This window comes from Bombina bombina, chromosome 6 (assembly GCF_027579735.1).
Source record: "Bombina bombina isolate aBomBom1 chromosome 6, aBomBom1.pri, whole genome shotgun sequence".
Lineage (NCBI taxonomy): Eukaryota > Metazoa > Chordata > Amphibia > Anura > Bombinatoridae > Bombina > Bombina bombina.
This window is the reverse complement of record NC_069504.1, coordinates 651673225-651692410: the sequence shown is the minus strand read 5'-3', so window position 1 is coordinate 651692410 and position 19186 is coordinate 651673225. Positions and strand designations below refer to the sequence as shown.

At 36.2% G+C, this 19186-nt stretch overlaps 1 protein-coding gene across 1 annotated transcript in view; it reads right to left on the bottom strand.

Annotated features, from left to right (window-relative positions):
- Positions 1-1929: 1929 nt before the first annotated feature.
- Positions 1930-19186, bottom strand: part of LOC128663385 (semaphorin-4B-like) — a 118987-nt gene continuing 101730 nt past the window's right edge. Inside the window, exons 9-14 of the mRNA XM_053717691.1 lie at positions 13277-13427; positions 12085-12295; positions 10175-10290; positions 7902-8068; positions 7697-7788; positions 1930-7015 (exon numbers count right to left, since the gene is read on the bottom strand). Of these exons, the coding sequence (XP_053573666.1) occupies positions 6231-7015; positions 7697-7788; positions 7902-8068; positions 10175-10290; positions 12085-12295; positions 13277-13427 (1522 nt within the window). The 3' untranslated portion in view covers positions 1930-6230. The remainder of the gene's footprint in view (positions 7016-7696; positions 7789-7901; positions 8069-10174; positions 10291-12084; positions 12296-13276; positions 13428-19186) is intronic.

The window sequence follows — 19186 nt, the reverse complement described above, 5'->3', positions numbered from 1 at the left end:
ACAATGAAGGAGATAGACTAGACCTTCAGTATTACAATTAAAGAAAAATCTAATGTTGTAAAACTTTTTCCCATCAACAGAAAATTTCTTGGACCTTTCCATGAAATCACAAGTAACACATCTTCCACATGGAAAACTACCTGTAATCTTTGTCCTTGATAACCAATTATTTTGTGAACTTGTTTGCTCCCTGTGCATGGAACTTGCATTACTCTCTTTGCTTATTAAAGGGACAGTCAACGATAGAATTGTTATTGTTTTAAAAGATAGATAATCCCTTTATTACTCATTCCCCAGTTTTGCATAACCAACAGTTATATTAATGTACTTTTTACCTTTGTGATGACCTTGTATCTAGGAACCTTCTTCCAGCCCCCTGATCACATGACTGTGACTGTTTATTATCTATTGTCTTAAATTTAGCATTGTATTGTGCTATATCTTAAATAACTTTCTGTGCCTGAACACAGTTTTATCTATATAGCCCACGTGTACTTTCTGTCTCTTTGTGTTGAAGAGAGATTTAAAAAGCATGCGATAAGAGGCAGCCCTCAAAGGCTTAGAAATTAGCATATGAGCCTACCTATGTTTAGTTTAAACTAAGAATACCAAGAGAAAAAAGCAAATTTGATGATAAAACTAAATTGGAAAGTTGACTAAAATTAAAAGTCCTATCTGAATAATGAAAGTTTAATTTATACTTGACTGTCCCTTTAACAAGCTTCTTTGATATTGCATTACTATAAGGATGACTTTTCCTTTCATCAATGAGCTCCATCAATATAATCATGTTAACATGAATGGTGTACATGCATAGATCCCCACGAAATACCTGGCCAGACAATAACTATTAATTATATAGGGTTTGGTTCAGCAGGGTGTTGCATGCTATTTTCTTCTTCAGAGTGGCTTATTGTTATAATATTGTTTTATATGTGTCTTTTTGAGCAACATTTTTGGAACTGTTGTGCTTTGACGACAGCATGTATTATCTGGTTTCTCAGAGAAGATTTGATAATCATTAATTAAAAATAAAACTTTTGAATCGAAAAGAGTGCTGAATTCCCTTTCTTTCACACACAGACTCTCATATCTATAGTGTCTTTCTTTGTATATTTCAAAAATACTTCAACATTTAAATGTGCATAATGCATTTGGATTTTAAATAGGTCTTTCTATCCCTTTATGGCCTTAATTTGTTAGTCTTACTAGAGCAGTTTTACATATCTCGAGCACTAGAGCAGTTTTACATATCTCGAGCACTAGAGCAGTTTTACATATCTCGAGCACTAGAGCAGTTTTACATATCTCGTCTATAGACTCTACATTATGGAAGGCCCAAGAAGTGAAGGCAGCTACCTGGACTTCCTTGCAAGTGTATGCTTCTTTAGAGGCTGCTTTTGACAGCCCTGTTGCACATAATCAGCATCATACCTACTTTACCTGTATTTGCCCCCCACATTTCATGGCAGTCTTATGTACTTTACTGCTTGGTTACCAAAACCAAAATGTATGCTTACCTGATCAATTAATTTATTTCATGGTGGTGAGAGTCCATGAGTCCTGTCATTATTCTGTACAGATGGAGGCAGGACATTTGCATTTAATTTCCCCGCTTTGTCCTTTCCTCCTTTTCTAGTTCTTCCTCCTCTAGTTGGCCATAAGTATGACTAAGGCTTTCTGGGAGAGTAGGAGGGATTAAAGTTCTGGTATGTAGGTTTTTGCTTTGCCTTCTCCTAGAGTGTAATCCCACATGTGTGGACTCTAAACCATTATGAAAGAAATGATCAGATTCTTTCATTACAATATATACCATATAATCTCTGCTATTAACGCTGGCGTAAACGCAATAGGTGCTTGTTTCATGTCAGCTCCTTCCTGTTTTGATTTAGAATAAAACATGCATGAATGTAACACAAACAAAATCAATATTTTTCAAAAGTTTTATTAGAAATTATAAAGTGCATTAAAAAAAACATACATACATTTAAAATAACAATACAGACCTCATAGAAAGCTTAATTATATCTGAACAAGATATGTAAAAAAAAAGGGACATAAAACACAGTTAAAAGGGACATGAAATCCAATTTTTTTATTTCATGATTTAGAAAGCATGACATTTTAAACAACTTTCCAATTTACTTCTATTATCTAATTTGCTTCATCCTCTTGATATCCTTTGTTTAAAAGCATATCTAAATAGGTTCAATAGCTGCTGATTGGTGGCTGCACATAGATGCCTCATGTGTTTGGCTCACCTATTTGCATTGCTATTTCTTCAACAAAGGATATGCAAAGAATGAAGCAAATTAAATAATATAAGTAAATTGGAATGCTGTTTGAAATTGTATTCCCTATCTGAACCATGAAAGAAAAATGTTGGGTTTCATAACCTTTTAAGAGACTCTCATACCACAGATTAGTTTGGCACAAAAGCAGAATGTTGCTATTTACATCCTAGTATTATTTACAAACATGCATTCTAGTAAGGTGCACATTATTTAGCTAGTTGATGTCATACTTAAAATGACTTTTTGACGTTCCAATTATAGTGAGCGATTCTGCTACTAACCTTGTACCAGGATAGGAAAGTTTTCCCTGTCTGATATGCAGCATGCATGAAAAATGCATCTTAAGGTCTTTGGCAGATTGCTTCTGATCCAGCTAACATTTACACAACCGCTGGTCATAGCATACCTGTGTCTCAAATAAGTATGTGTTTGCACCATTTATATTCACGTAATATATTTAAGCAAATGCTTTATAAAAAGGTACCAAACATATTTAATACATTTGTACTGATTTGAATAATGCTAAAACAGTGTATTTAAAAAGCAAAAATGACAGAAGTCACAAATGTTCAATCATGCATTTTAAAAGAAATCTTGTTTTTAAATACTAAAAATGTAGGGCTTTTGGCTAACAAATTAGTGTCTTAGTTTAAAACACTTATTTTTAACCATTTGATTCAGGCACATATTTACATTCTCTTAAACTTTGTCGCACCCTAATCCATTCTTACAAAACTCTCAGAAAGGGACTTTGATTGACACTAATTTCTTATTGCAAAATTGTGATATCATAGTAAAGTTTAGCTGAAAGTTTACTGTAAACGAGCTGCACATTTTTTGAACTGTAGCTCCCTAGTCTTGTAATATTTAAAGGTTATTCTTAAAGTGCATGATAGAAAATTTAGACAATTGTGTCCTTGATTCGCAATCTCTTGGAGATTTTAACAATCATAGACGTAGCTAAGTCAACAGATGCAATGTCTGTTGCATTAGGATTTTCAAGAAAAGGAATGTATTTTGTGGCTGTGGTTTCACAGGAAGAAGTGTTTAATAGGTTTTGATGCAAACTGTTAATGGCATTTTGTTTTTTATACTTTATGTTCCACTTAGTTGCCGTTAACCATATCCTCTAGTCAAGATAATGACCAAATCTTAGATTTGTGCATTTTTCCTCATTATAGGTGCAAGTCCAGAAGCCATAATGCTCAGTACTTTTATATTGAAAACTTCAAACGTCAGAAATGGCAGTAAAGTTTAAGAATATCTACGTAACGTGTTAAGCACTATTCTGTAAGTAACACTTCACACATACCTAGTCAAACTATCATATTGTGCTTCAGATTGGGACGGAGACAGCAAATACTGTTTTAATTAAACTAGTAAAATTATTGCCAACAAATACTTTTAAGACTATGAGGTTTAAGAGGCCATTGGCTTTCAGGAAGTTTTGCTATGAAATGCATTACAGCCCTCATACAGTAAAATAGACATAACTCAATAATAAAATGATCTAATGTTTAAAACATAGGTAGTAATAAAATGTGCTGTTTATGTGTTTGACCCCTGCAGGGCATAAACACAAAGCTGCAATATGTCCAACTTAGTAATAGCAATGCACTGTGGCTCCTGAGCAGACTTTAAAGGGACATGTTAATTTATACATAATGCAACGGTGTAAAAAAAAGAAAGTTACATGGGTTTTCTAGATTTAATATCAACACCATCAACTGTTCTTTAATAATTTACCATTCTGCTACTTTTTACTTTCTGCATCGTTAAACAAAAAACAACCTGCATCAGAAGCTTTAAGTTTACATGTTGCTTTACTGTGATCTCATAGAATTCGGGCATAATTTTGTGAGATTTCATAGTAAACTTCTTTAAATTGAAGAAAGGAATGTGGCTACTGAAGAACGTTTGAGGTAAAATATCTTCCTTCTTTACATAGAGATGTTTGTGATATTTTCTAGTCAATGGTCTTTGTTTTTCCTTTTTACAGATATGCTGCATTACTATAAAATGATTTAGCTTATGGGTAGCATGTCCATTTAACTATTTGTTTAACCCATTTCCAGGCACTAAACACATACGGGCATGATGAACAAAAACTTGCCTGCATGGAAAGAGAATCCACAAAATCTTTGGGGGTTACTTTCTGACATTATATATTAATGTAGGCTTCTCTCTTTCACATCTAAAACCCTGCATAGGTTGGTAAACAGTTCGCAAGGTAACATTTTCCGTTGTAAAATTATTTGAGGGACCTTATAGTAATGCCGAGACTTCTAAGATCATCCGGCCAGAACCAAGAACTTTAGCTCATAAAGCCCACAGTGAGAGACAAGTAATAATTCTTTATCCTTCAAAAAAAATCACCTGCATTTCCTTATTTTAATCATAAAAAAATGCAGTTGTCAAAACAAAAATTGCAAATCTACTTGCTAGAAGACTCTATGTATATTTCAGTTCATCACATTTTTCTCCTAACGTATGTCTGCTGCAAAGTATGTAGGAAAGATTCTCACACGCCTTATTTTAGTGTATGATTATCTATATCTTCAATCTAAGCTACTACAATGGGGAGCAATATTTGAGAAGCACCTTATGTCTAATAATTTGGTTAAAGTATTCATCTTTATTGAGCAATGATAAGTGGTCACATTGTGACTGTGCTGCTGTACTATGAAGGCACTAGAGGGGTCCGAGGCATGAAACTAAATTATACTTTTTTTCCAACTGTAGATCTCTTTGAAAGACAAGTAAGTGGTGAAAAGAAATTTAACAAGATATTTTAAATATAGACTTCCTTAAACAACTAAACAATAAACAAATACAAACAAAATCCCTTTATATGTACAAGTCCAAAAATAAAAATCCTCGATACATTTATTACTTGCAATTGCTTCATAAATCATACACCCTATTGTGTCTATCATACGTAGGCAGAGTATAGCTGGTTGTAATGTTATACAAGCATCAATTCCTGTTTTCACATTGTTTTTAAAAAAAAAAAAAAAAAAAAAAAAAACTAGTTGATTTGTGCCATAAAATAGATGAAACTACAGTGATTGTCCATAAAAATAACAAAATAATACCACAATATTATAAAAAAATAAATTGTTTAATCAAAATATGATTCACTGTGTTCTCCAAAAGTGTGCTATTAATCATATTTTCAGACTGTTCACATAGTTCGGAATGGAAGTACCATTGTTTTCTCTTAGCTTCACGGTATTCTGGCTTCCATGTTCTTATACTTGACTTGCCCTAGTATTGTGCTGGACTTTAAGTTGTGTTTTGTACCTGAACGCCCATTTCTTACTGACCATTATTTACTATGAAGCGTGATCTGGCCTTCTCTAAGATTAACTCCTTTTCCTTAATTTTCATCACAAATCTGTGTAAATCGGACTCAACTCCACTGATCCCATATTGGTCATTTAACGCGTTTCAACACACAGGTCAACATCATTTTGTCAGCCTGTGGAACTTTCTGCATTTAGTGTCTTGAATTAGAACAAACTCATGGTCATTAGTAGTTGTTCTGTATTTTTAAAAACAAAAGAATACTCCAAAATGTTGAATTGAGGTGTACCTGTTGCTAAGATGAAATGGATGAGATTTACTTTCATGACTGGCTTGCACGCCTTTTCTTACCACAGACAATGAGTTTCATGGATCCGAGTGCGTCTTGCAGCAGGAATAACCTTTTTCATCATATTACAACACACCTTTTTACAGTTTGCACAAAGAAGCTGTACAAAGACTGGTTTGACAATGTACATTCACTGTCATCATCTGAGTAGCATGCACACATATAGGTTTTCCAGCTTGTTTCGTTGTTGCAAAAGCCCACATTCTGTAGTTCACAGTCTGATACCTTTTGTGGCCTGCAAACTGTATTCACATAGTTTATTTAGTTTAATTATCTGATTCTCATACCACAGAATCTCTTATCTCGGAGCCCAGTCGTACCCTAGGTCTTGGACTAACAGGTGATACCTCTACTATAGTGTCCTTGATATTTAATGGCCTTTTCTCAGATTCTGACAAGATGTTATTACCTACTAAAGCCTCATGAACAGGAGTGTTGATGATGTAGTTGTCATTTAGAGTTTGGTAGCCTTTATGATCAGCTGCTGGAACAGGAGCGCTTGTCCCATTTAATGGCAGGCTTTCTGCAGGTTTGCCATTTTTACGTAGCATTTTGGGTTGCTTATCTGGATGTTCTACTGGCTTAAGGAACGTTTTCATCCCTTTTCTGTGTTTGTACAAGATGAAAAGAGCCAAGATGACTAATACACAACCAAATAGGGTAGACATAATCAGAAATTCGTTCCAGTAAGACTTCCCAGTCAGCTTTGCAGAATGGCTCTCAGAGGAAGACACAGATTTTGAAGTGTTTAGGAAAATCTCAAAATCATTTATTTTTGGAACTGTTCTTTCTGTGTCTGTACGCTGGGTTGATGTCTTTATATAGTTGCTGGACTCCACGCAGTACCTGCCCATTAGCTTCCTGAAGCCCTTTTCCTCTGACCAGCATTCATATGTTCCCAAGCTATCCGGGCTCCTCACAAGAATTAAGTCACCAGTTTGCAAAACAAAGTAGGAGTTATTTACTTTCCCATCATGGATCCACAAACGTGATGCCAAATTAGATAGAAGTTTACAGGGTAACGTAACTGTGTCAAAGTCCAGGGAAATCTTCTGGCACTCAGGTTCTGCAAAGCAGAAATCAGATCCATAATTTAAATCAAACAGTAACAACCCACTTATATATTTAAATAACAAAGAAACATGCTATACATTAAAGAAGCATTTAAATCACTGTTCTTCATTTTTTTACTCAAGTAAAACCAGCCATTCTTCTGAAGCTCAGGATTGATATATCACCAGGTGGGCATTGCAACACTGATTCATACACACTTCAACCAACTTACAATTATCATTTAACAGTATTATTATTCATTTATTAGATTAGCAGGCAAGTGGCAACCCTCCAGCATTAAAGTTTTATACAAATAATATAAATCTGCAGCCAAACCAATCAGCAGCTGCCTTTGCACGACACAGCTGCGCTACTACTGCTGCTGATTTTGTGACTGTCAATTTCCCTTTAACCATGTATTTAGCCAACATGGAAAGTTGCTAGTGTTAAAATGACATGCTAATATTAATTAGAGCATTAAAAGTTTCCACTATAATGGTCCTTTAAGCGGACTGGTGCAAACTGAATGGAATCATACCCAAGTTCATCTAAAAAATGTTAAAGATGGCAGAAGCATGAACACTTCCATGAAATGTTTTAACCCTTAAATGCTACTAAAAACATCCATTATAAAATGTATTTCATTTGTTAGCTATTGAGATTGATAAGGACAATGGGCTAAAAAATTACGTACCAGTTCTGTTCACTCTACCATGGGGCACGGTTGAGTTTATTTGTGAACATAGTTTTTCTGTATCTGCTCCTTCTATATCTTGAACCCAGTGCCTTAAAACAGAAGAAAAATAAATAAATAAATATATATATATATATTTTTTTAATGCAATTTGTGCAATAGTAATGCATTTCAGCATGCAAATGTTAATAAGAACATCACTCACTGAGTGTTCATGTCATGTATATGATGGCGGACATTGTGACAGACTCTCCTATTCCAAGCACAGTAAGGGTCTCGGGACAGGACACACTCCTCACAGCTTCTGTATATGCTGCAGTTTGACACCGGAACCTGAACCACCACAGAGTGCGAAGAGGCATAAATTAGACCCTGTGACAAATAAAGGGATACTCATTAGGAAATAGAAGACAATGTGAATAAGTAAACAGTTACACTAGCCTAGCACAATATGTTACTACAGCCAGTAAACTGCTATTGGTGAAAAGAGTTATGTGTATGATCAATCCCATCAGAAACACAAGAGGTAGACTTTACAAATGGTTTGCCTATGTGCACCAATGCATTATTCATCTTCCGTTCCACAAAGGGAATTTACACACAAGTTAAAGTCTAGAGCGGCATTGTGCTGAACACAGACATTGTTTGACTTATTTGCTGTGTTTAACTCAAGATCAACAGTGTATTACCCCTTCAGAGGCGCTGACTTAAAGGGACAGTCAAGGCCAGAAAAAACTTTTATTTTTCAAATAGGGCATGTAATTTTAAACAACTTTCCAATTTACTTTTATCAACAATTTTGCTTTGTTCTCTTGGTATTCTAGTTGAAAGCTAAACCTAGGAAGGCTCATATGATCATTTCTAAGCCCTTGAAGGCCGCCTCTAATCACATGCTTTGTATTTGCTTTTCACAGCAGGGGAGAGTAGTTCAGGTAAACCATATAGATAGAATTGTGATCACGCCCGTGGGTTGTGGCAGACACTGCACTAATTGGCTAAAATGCAAGTCAATAGATAATAACTAAAAGTCATGTGATTAGGGGCGGTCAGGAGATGCTTAGATACAAGCTAGTCACAGCAGTAAAAAGTGTATTAATATAACTGTGTTGGTTTTGCAAAACTGGGGAATGGGTAATAAAGGGATTATCTATCTTTTTAAACAACAAAAATTCTGGTGTTGACTGTCCCTTTAAAGGACCGTAGAATTGAATAACTGGGAAATACACAACAAAAAAGACAATGCAATAGTACTAACTTTGCATTTGAATTGAGCAGTATATTTTCTGGCAAATTTTAAAGTTAATCCAAATTTCCTCCTCCTGTATCATGTGACAGCCATGCTTAGTGGGAGGTGGAGACTCAGAAAGTGTGCATATAAAAAGAATGTTCCTGTTTTGATAATGAAAATATATTGGAATTTTGTTTTTTAAAGGGAAATTAAACTGCTAGGCACAACTACCCTAGAAGGGTTACTACTCACTATGTTATTGCATTTCATCCTGTTCCTGCAGCTCATCATAAATAATTTCTCCTGTTTTAATAGCTTAAAGGTGCAAGATACTGAAGCACTGCCTCTTTGTACTGGGGGCTGCCATCTTGGAGCTCAGGTATTCTCACACACTGTGGCAGAAGCTGTCCACACTCACAGATCAGTAACATTTCCTATTTATAATGTGCTTCAGTTTAGGGTGCATAATACAAAAGCATGAGCTTTACATTGTTTACACAGTTTTACATTTACACAAAATAAATTTAAAGAAAATCACTCAGCATTATTATAGAGCAATGCAGCCACTAGAAAATGTAGCTTTGTATTATGCACCCTAACCTGAAGCACATTATTCAACTGTAAAAAATAGGAAAAATATTAATGATCTGTGACTGTGCACTGCTTATGTCACAGGTTGTGAGAATACCTAAGCCCCAATATGGCAGCCCCCATGCAAAGAGCAGTATCTGGCACATTTACACTATTAAAACAGGAGAAATGATTTATAAAGAGCTGCAGGAATACAATGAAATGCAATAATATGGTGAGTAGTAGTAACCATTCTAGAGTAGTTGTGCCTAGCAGTTTAATGTCCCTTTAAATTGAAAGCTTTATCTGAATCAGTTAAGGCTTTAAGCAATAGTACAATAAAAAAAATGCTCTAAAGCTTTAGTACATTTCATTATTGCAGCCATTTATTATTATTTGTGTGCTGTCTCTAACATAAAGCAATTTTCTAGGTTAGCAGAACCCTGGGGAAGTAAACTGCAGATATTGATGTCCCTTACTTGCCAGTACTGTAAGTGTCTACTACAAGTACCTTTTCATAAACACATCTGAACAGGATAATAAATTGCATTTTTTTTTAAATATTAAAACTTTATTTGTACATGGTTTTCAGTAAAAACTGTTAAACTCTTTAATGTTGGCCATATTGCCCTAATAAAGATGTCCAGTAAGTCAGCCAACCATTTGATGTTTCCCATTACCTTGTTATGATCAAGCAGTAGCTCCTGTACTGGTTGCTGGTTCTGGAAGAGCTTAATTTCCTCAATAATATGAACCTTTTCATTGACACTGACAGCTTTGTGCAGTCGGCCATCATCTGCAGATTAAAATGAAATAAGATTCTTGAAACCAACATCACATTTATGTTTGAGAGGGAAATGAATTCACTAAAACAAGCAATAACATCTCCACATTTCTAAGTTTAGGCCAATTCTAAACCACAATTGTCAAATTGTTTGCATATATGTTCTGCATGTCAGAAAGAGCTAAAAGTAAAATTGAATCCCCCTGTCTGCTTTTCTAAAATCTTGACCCTGTAATATTCCACGCAATGATTGCTTGATCATCACATGTGCTCGTTTATAACTGTGGATAATTGGCCACAGCAGTAGAGATAAATAACATAATTAACTAGTGACAGTGTACTCAAATATTATTATGCTCATGCTTTATGTGATACTGTTAAGAGAACTGTGATCTTAAACTCTATCAATTTCCTTTTTTTTTAAATTATTATTATTATTATTAAAAAAAAAAAAAAAAAAAAAAAAAGTTTAACATAAGATAGAGAAAACCTATCATGTTTTAAATAAAAAAAGAGTTTGTTAATAAGTTTGTAACCCTGGGTAGATGCATCTTTCTTTGGCAGCCAAAGGGATTAATAATGTCCAGATTTGTGATTTCTTCATGCCATGTAATGTAAGGACAAAGCTTTTCTGTATAGTTTTTATAATTTTTTTCCCGTGATTCAAGCACAGCATAATAATTTAAACATCCGCTTTTTCAGTGCATGCCTGTATGTGACAAACATTATATTCATACACCTTAGCTAGACATTTTTAGAGTTTTCCAATTTACTTTCATTTTCATTTTGTACGCTGTATTTTTATATGCACTATATCTGCGGCACCAGCTGTTACTGAGCACGTGCAAGAGTTCACAGTAGCCCTCAGTTTATGCCGGGGTTAGGTTCCAGGAGGAATGGTTGTAAATTGAAACCCAGTTTATAATGTAAGTCAATGGGAAGTGAGGGGGGTTAGGTTCCAGGCCCCTCTCAAAATTGTCATAAGTAACACCTAATACATTATTTTTAAAGCTTTGAAATGAAGACTTTAAATGCTAAACAGCATTATAAACCTAATAATATAGATTGTATCATCATCAAACTAAGTTTAATGAACAAAAACATTTGCTAACAGCACCTATTTAAATAATCACACAACAGACTGCATCACCATCAAACTAAGTTTAATAAACAAAAACGTTTTTTCACTTGCATTTTTCTGCAATCAGTTCTCTGCATTGTTAGCATGTTAGATAATATTGGGTCTGCACCTATTCTATGCATTTCAATCTGCAGTGATTAAGCAGTTAGGCACCCTCACCTCAAGCAGCTGGAGTGGAAGATAATAGGGAAGTGGCTGCTAAAACTTGTTGCTCGATAGCTAATGTCTGCTCTGTGTACACAGATCAATTTCAGGCTGTTAAGTTGCATAACTTTGCTGCAAAACAAGCGGACAGCTCCACCTACTGGCTATTTTAATTAGTGCACTTTGTTTTCCAAAGCTTTTCAATAGCAGTCACATGACTTGTTGTTATTCTGAAATGGCGCAAATTGAACCGGCATAAAACCGAGGGCCACCTGTATATGTATATGAGCCTGTAATTGGTTGGTGGTTGTCACATGATACAGGGGGCAAGGCAATAGAAGCAAAATTTGTCCTAAAAAAATCTACTGATAATTTGACATTTTCTTGGGCTCTTGATTTGTCTTTTTATTGTGCATTTGTGGATTACGAAAATCTTCTGTATTAAATGGTCCTTATGAGCAAGGAATATTATACTTCTGCCACAATAGTTTATTTGTCACTTAATTTTGCTGGTTTCTTACCAGTTCCCAAGAAAAGGACATCATAAGTCTTCCTCAGGCCCCTGACCCGCTGCACACTAATCTGCTGGTAGCGCATCTGCGCCTGCAGGAGTAAGGGCTTGCTGCGGATCTCACTGTCCATCAGGAAATGGTCCTTGACAAAGTTCAACACTCGGTCAGGCATTTGGAGTGAGGAATTGATTTTCATTTGCCTTACATTATTAGTAATGCACTGTTGGAATACACAAAAAAAAAAAAAAAAAAATCAGATGCACAGACAACCACACTTCTAAGTACAATAAGAAAGCAAGTTTATATTAATATATATATATATATATATATATATATATATATATATATATATTTTAATTAAAAAAAAAAAAATATATATATATATATATATATATATATCTGAAGCCAAATAAAGTTAAATCACATAAGTATATAAATCCCCATTCTAAAATATATAAAAGTTATTGGTTTTGTTTCAGTTTGTCTAAATAAACATGAATGTTTAAAAGGGACACTAAACCCAAATTTTTTCTTTTGTGATTCAAATAGAGCATGCAATTTTAAATAACTTTCTAATTTACTCTTATTATCAAATTTAGATTCCGGACCCTTTTTGGTGAACAACCTGGGTTGTTCTTGCTGATTGGTGGATAAATTCACCCACCAATAAACACGTGCTGTCCAGAGTTCTGAACAAAAAATTGGCTGGTTCCGTTGCTTAGATGCCTTCTATTTCAAATAAAAATAGAAAGAGAATGAGGAAAATTTTTGTAAATTAGAAAATTGCTTAAAATTGCATGCTCTATCTGAATCGCAAAAGAAAATTTTTGGGTTCAGTGTCCCTTTAACTTGCAGTATAATTCTACTAGCCACTAGAGGGCAATATTAAAACACAAACAAAATTGACAAATGCAAGTCAGATTCTTCTATAACAAACAGGAATCAATTACTCCACTGTCAAATGATTTGAAAGATCTTGAAACATGTTATTCAATGTTATTCCTTGGAACCTCAAAAGAATTAATAAAGCTTGTAAAACAAACTTCACTATCCCTAGAAGATAACAGCACTGCATACTGTGTGGTATGGAAGGCAATTTTCAGACACACTGAATACATTTCACAATTTAGGTGGTTCAAACCCCCCAAAAAATTCAGTGATCACTCCAAGGCTAAATGCTCAGTACAATTTCTTTACTCACACTTCCAGGCCGTGGCTCAGGAACGGAGTGCGTGTATGTGTACCAGTGCTGTGTCTCACGGTTCACTTCCCTGTATAGGCCGCTGAAAGCGTTCTCAACATCCTGCATGGAGAATGCACAGACAGCAGAGCTTCCTGAACTTCCTCTGTTCCTAGACAAGGAAAAAACATATATATGATAGGTAACAAGTGACAAAGTAGGTACTCTAGCCAATATAATATACTTTTAAACGTCACCTGGAAGGAACATCAGCACAAGAACTGTGCGTCATTTACTTTATTAAATAGGTTTCCATGGTTAAGCAGCTGTACATCACCCTCAACGTGCGCAATGCAAACTGAATGCACAATAGCATTTTATTTATACCTAACTTCATTTATTTTACAGGTTACATCTAAATTTATTGTTCTGGTCGCCATCTGTCCTAGATAAAAGTGGTTTGGCTAAATTATTGCAATAAAGTGTCACTAGAAATACACACAGGCACACACGCACTACCCTGATATCATCTATGGAGCAGACTGATTAAATGTGAACTTCTTTATCTTTGAGGTTTAGTGATGACAAAGTAGGAGACTTTTTACACTTCGATCTCTGAAATTCCTTTCACAGAGTGAAAATGCTTATCCACAGTCTGGAGAACAGACTCGTGTCACGCTATCTTATACTGTGACTAGACAGCACTGCAATATTATAATGGACTCATTTTGCTTGTACGATAAAAATGTAAATATTGTGGAAAAGCATTTTTGTCGGACCAGTGAAAAGCTCCTGGCTGGAAAGAAAGAAAAAAAAAAAGGATCTAATCTGATGTAAGGAAAGAGTCTTAAAGGGACATGAAACCCAATTTTTTTTTCTTTAATGATTCGTATAGAGCATATCATTTTAAAAACCTTTCCAATTTACTTCTGTTATCCAATTTGCTTAGTTCTCTTGGTATTCGTTGATGCTAGTTTGCTTTAGTGCATTTATGCTCCTTCAACAAAGGATACCAATAGAATGAAGCAAAATCTTCAGGGAAGTACATTTGCATATGAAGTAAATTTAAAGGGACAGTCCACTCCAGAATTTTTATTGTTTAAAAAGATATATAATCCCTTTATTAGCGATTTCCCAGTTTTGCATAACCAATGCGGTTATATTAATATACTTTTTACCAGTGTGATTACCTTGTATCTAAGCCTCTGCAGATTGCACCCTTATTTCACTTCTTTTGACAGACTTGCATTTTAGCCAATCAGTGCCCTTTCATAAGTAACTTTGCAGGCGTGAGCACAATGTTATCTATATGGCACACACAAACTAGCGCCCTATAGTTGTGAAAAACTGTCAAATGCATTGAGATAAGAGGCGGCCTTCAAGGGCTTAGAAATTAGAATATGAGCCTACCTAGATTTAACTTTCAACTAAGAATACCAAGACAAAAAAAGTAAATTTGATGATAAAAGTGAATTGGAAAGTTGTTTAAAATTGCATACCCTATCTGAATCATGAAAGTTTATTTTTTGACTAGACTGTCCCTTTACAATATCCCAGAGGGTACTAGAGCGAAATCACACTCAAACCACCAGCAAAGTCCCAGGCTTTATGAAAAAAAATATTAGTAGAAGCACTATCATTATATTATATGTAGCAAAAAAAAAATAATCGCAGAATACTTTTATTATTTATTTTGTCCCCTCTGCCTGTTATAAAAGTCTGAAAATTAAGAGTGTTCAAATTTTGAGAATTTATAATACACAGGGTAGGCTTTACAAGCATATGCTGAGTTTGCGCAAATGATGATCACGGCTACGCTTGTCTACTGTAATAATAAGACCGGATTGGCTCCTCTGAAACAACTGCAGCTATTAAGCTGATAATATATTCCAAATATATTAGTTTACCACAAGACAACAAAAATAATCTTGTAATTACAAGGTGTTTACTGTCCCTTTAAAATGTTTTTTTTATGTTAATCTAAACTGTTCTTTGCCCAAAATATAATACATTGTTTTGATCTACAATTATTCAGCTGTAGGATAAGATAAAAATATTAAAAAAAAAAAAAAAAAAAAATGAAAAAAAGCTAAAAACACAGCAGGACATTAGGAGTTCTCTAAGCAAACAGAGAAGGAAAAAGTAAATTTATGCTTACTAGATAAATTCCTTTCCTTCCAGATAGGGAGAGTCCACGGCTTCATTTCTTACTGTTGGGAAATACACCACCTGGCCACCAGGAGGAGGCAAAGACACCACAGCCAAAGGCTTAAATATCCCTCCCACTTCCTAATTACCCCAGTCATTCTGCTGAGGGAATAAGGAAAAGTGTGAGAAACATTAGGGTATAAATGGTGCCAAAAGAATAAAATAAATAATAGGGGACCGCCCATAGATAAGAAAAAGCAGGCGGGGGCCGTAAACTCTCCCTATCCGGAAGGAAAGGAATTTATCTAGTAAGTATAAATTATGTTTTCCTTCCTAAGATAAGGAGAGTCCACGGCTTCATTCCTTACTGTTAGGAGGAGAATGGCAGTGTTTTCCCGAGTCCACAACCCCTGTGCCTTCCTGGCACCCCAAACAGATCCCCACCCTGATAGGCTTGCGTCCGTAGTCACAATCTCCCAGGATGGTCATAAGAAGCATGTCCCTTGGGACAGATGATCTGAAAAGAGCCACCAAGAGACCGGCTGTCTAATACAATCTGTTGAGACAGATCTGAATGATTGCCGTTCCACTGCCTCAGCATGCACAGTTGTAAAGGTCTGAGACGGAACCTGGCAAAAGGAATAATGTCCATGCAGGACACCATGAGACCAATCACCTCCATACACTGAGCCACAGAGGGACTCAAGGAGGTCCGGAGGGCAAGACATGCCGAAGTTAGCTTGCAAAGTCTCTTGTCTGTTATAAATATCCTTATGGATATGGAGTCTATTAAAGTACCCAGGAATTCCACCCTGGTACTTGAGATAAGAGAACTCTTTTTCAGGTTTATCTTCCATTCATGTGATCGAAGAAGACTGAGAAGGGACTCAGAGAATTCTTCTGCAAGACGAAAACCATCAGACCAATTACCTCCATACACTGAGCCACTGATGACCGATCAGTAGACTGCAGAGAAACGCAAGAGGAAAGAATTTTGGATTTCCTGACCTCCGTCAGAAATATTTTCATAGATAGGGAATCTATTATGGTCCCTAAGAAAACTACCCTTGTAGCTGGAACAAGGGAACTCTTTTCCAGATTCACTTTCCATCCGTGGGATTGTAGAAAAGACAACAAGATCTCTGTATGATAGTAAAGATGACGCCTGAACCAATATGTCATCCAGGTAGTGCGCCACTTCCATTCCCGAGACCTGATCACTGCCAAGAGAGCCCCCAGAACCTTTGAGAAAATTCTGGGAGCTGTGACAAGGCCAAACGGAAGAGCCACAAACTGAAAGTGTTTGTCTAGAAAGGCAAATCTCAGGAGCTTTTGATGGTCCCTGTGGATGGGAACATGAATATACGCATCCTTCAAGTCTATGGTCGTCATGAACTGACCCTCTTGGACCAAGGGAAGAATGGAACGAATGGTTTCCATTTTGAAGGACAGTATCCTGAAAAACTTGTTGAGACACTTTAGGTCTAGAATTGGACGAAAAGTTCCCCTTTTTTTTTTTAAACCACAAACAGATTTGAATAGAATCCTAGACCCTGTTCCCTTACAGGAACTGGAACCATCACTCCCAGAGAAGAAAGGACCCGAATGCAATTCAAGAATGCCTATCTTTTTATCTGGTCTGCAGATAATCTTGAGAGGTGGAACCTGCCCAGAGGAGGAAAAGTTTTGAATTTTATTTTGTAACCCTGAGATACTATGTCCACAGCCCAGGGATCTGGGACATCTTGTATCCATGATTGATAAAACAGAGAAAGCCTACCCCCCACTTGATCCAATCCCGGATCGGGGGCAAACCTTCAAGCTGATTTAGACTCAGCTGCGGGTTTCTTTGATTGCTTTCCCATGTTCCAAGACAGATTAAGGTTTCCAAGAAGACTTGGACTGTTTCTGCTTGGAAGAGGGAGAGGAAGACTTTTCTTTGAAGTTACAAAAGGAACAAAAATTACTCTGACGACCTTTATGTGTATTCTTCTTGTCCTGTGGTAGAAAAGACCCTTCTTCACCAGTAATATCAGAAATGATTTCTACAAGACAAGGTCCAAAAAAGGTCTTACCCTTGTAAGGAAGCGCCAGAAGCTTGGACTTGGAGGTAACATCAGCTGACCAAAATTTTAGCCACATCGCTCTGCGGGCTAGCACAGCAAAGCCAGATATCTTGCATAGTAGCATCAGAAATAAGCTAGTTTGAGAGCCTTAATCCTGTCTTGGATCTCCTCCAAAGGAGTCTCGACCTGAAGGGAATCAGACAAGGCATCGTACCAATAAGATGCCGCACTTGACACAGTGGCAATACAAACTGCAGGTTGTCATTGAAGGCCTTGATGAACATACATCTTCTTCAAATAAGCCTCCAGCTTTTTGTCCATTGGATCCTTAAAAGAGCAGCTATCCTCTATAGGGATCGTAGCTCTCTTAGCCAGAGCAGAAATGGCCCCTTCTACTTTAGGCATCGTGTGCCATGAATCTTTAATGGAGTCAGTGATGGGGAGACAGGGAAAAAGGTATCCCTTATCTCTCCCATTCCTGTGAAATAATCTCTGTAGCACGGTCTGGAACAGGAAACACTTTCACAGAGGAAGGAACATCATAGTATTTATTAAATTTACTAGACTTCTTAGGGTTGACAATGACAGTAGTATCTCAGTCGTCCAAAGTAGCCAAAACCTCCTTTAACAATGCACGAAGGTGTTCAAGCTTAAACCTGAAGGTTACTACTTCAGCATCAGATGAAGGAATTATACTGTCCGAATCTGAGATTTCACCCTCAGAAGCTACCGACGTATCCTCCTCATCAGACTTATGAGGGAGGGAAACCTGAGTAGAGGAGATGGGACATAACCCTTACTATCGGAATCTCTAATTTTCCTCTAACATAGGGAAAGCAGATAATGCTGCAGATACCGCTGAAGATACCTGTACAGAAATTTCTGCAGGCAAATAAACTCCTCCAGGAGATTGAGAGGAACCGCAGGGCACAGCATGTGACGCCATCATCCTGGGAGACATTAGGCTCAAAGGGCAACAATCTATTTTTATTCTCAAGAGTTGTAGTTAAAAGGGACAGTCTAGTCCAAAATAAACTTTAATTATTCAGCTAGGGCATGTCATTTTAAACAATTTTCCAATTTACTTTTATCACCAATTTTGCTTTGTTCTATCTTGGTATTCTTAGTTGAAAGCTAAAACTAGGAGGTTCATATGCTAATTTCTAAGCCCTTGAAGGCCGTCTCTTCTCTCAGGGCATTTTGACAGTTTTTCACCACTAGAGGATGTTAGTTCATGTGTGTCATATAGATAACACTGTGCTCACACATGTGGAGTTCCTAGTAGCCAGTACTGATTGGCTAAAATGCAAGTCTGTCAAAAGAACTGAAACAAGGGGGCAGTTTGCAGAAGCTTAGATACAAGATAATCACAGAGGTAAAAAGTGTATTTATATAACTGTGTTGGTTATGCAAAACTAGAAAATGGTTAATAAAGGCATTATCTATCTTTTAAAACAATAAAAATTCAGGTGTAGACTGTCCCTTTAAGAATGCAGAACAGAATTGCATGGGCAAAACAATTTGCGCCTCAAGGCACAGCAAGCATTTAGGAAAAGACACAGAGTCTTGCTTCATATCCATGATATCAGAGATATTGCTGAAAAAAAACAAAAAAAAACAATTTATGCTTACCTGATAAATTCCTTTCTCCTGTAGTGTATTCAGTCCACGGGTCATCATTACTTATGGGATATTAACTCCTCCCCAACAGGAAGTG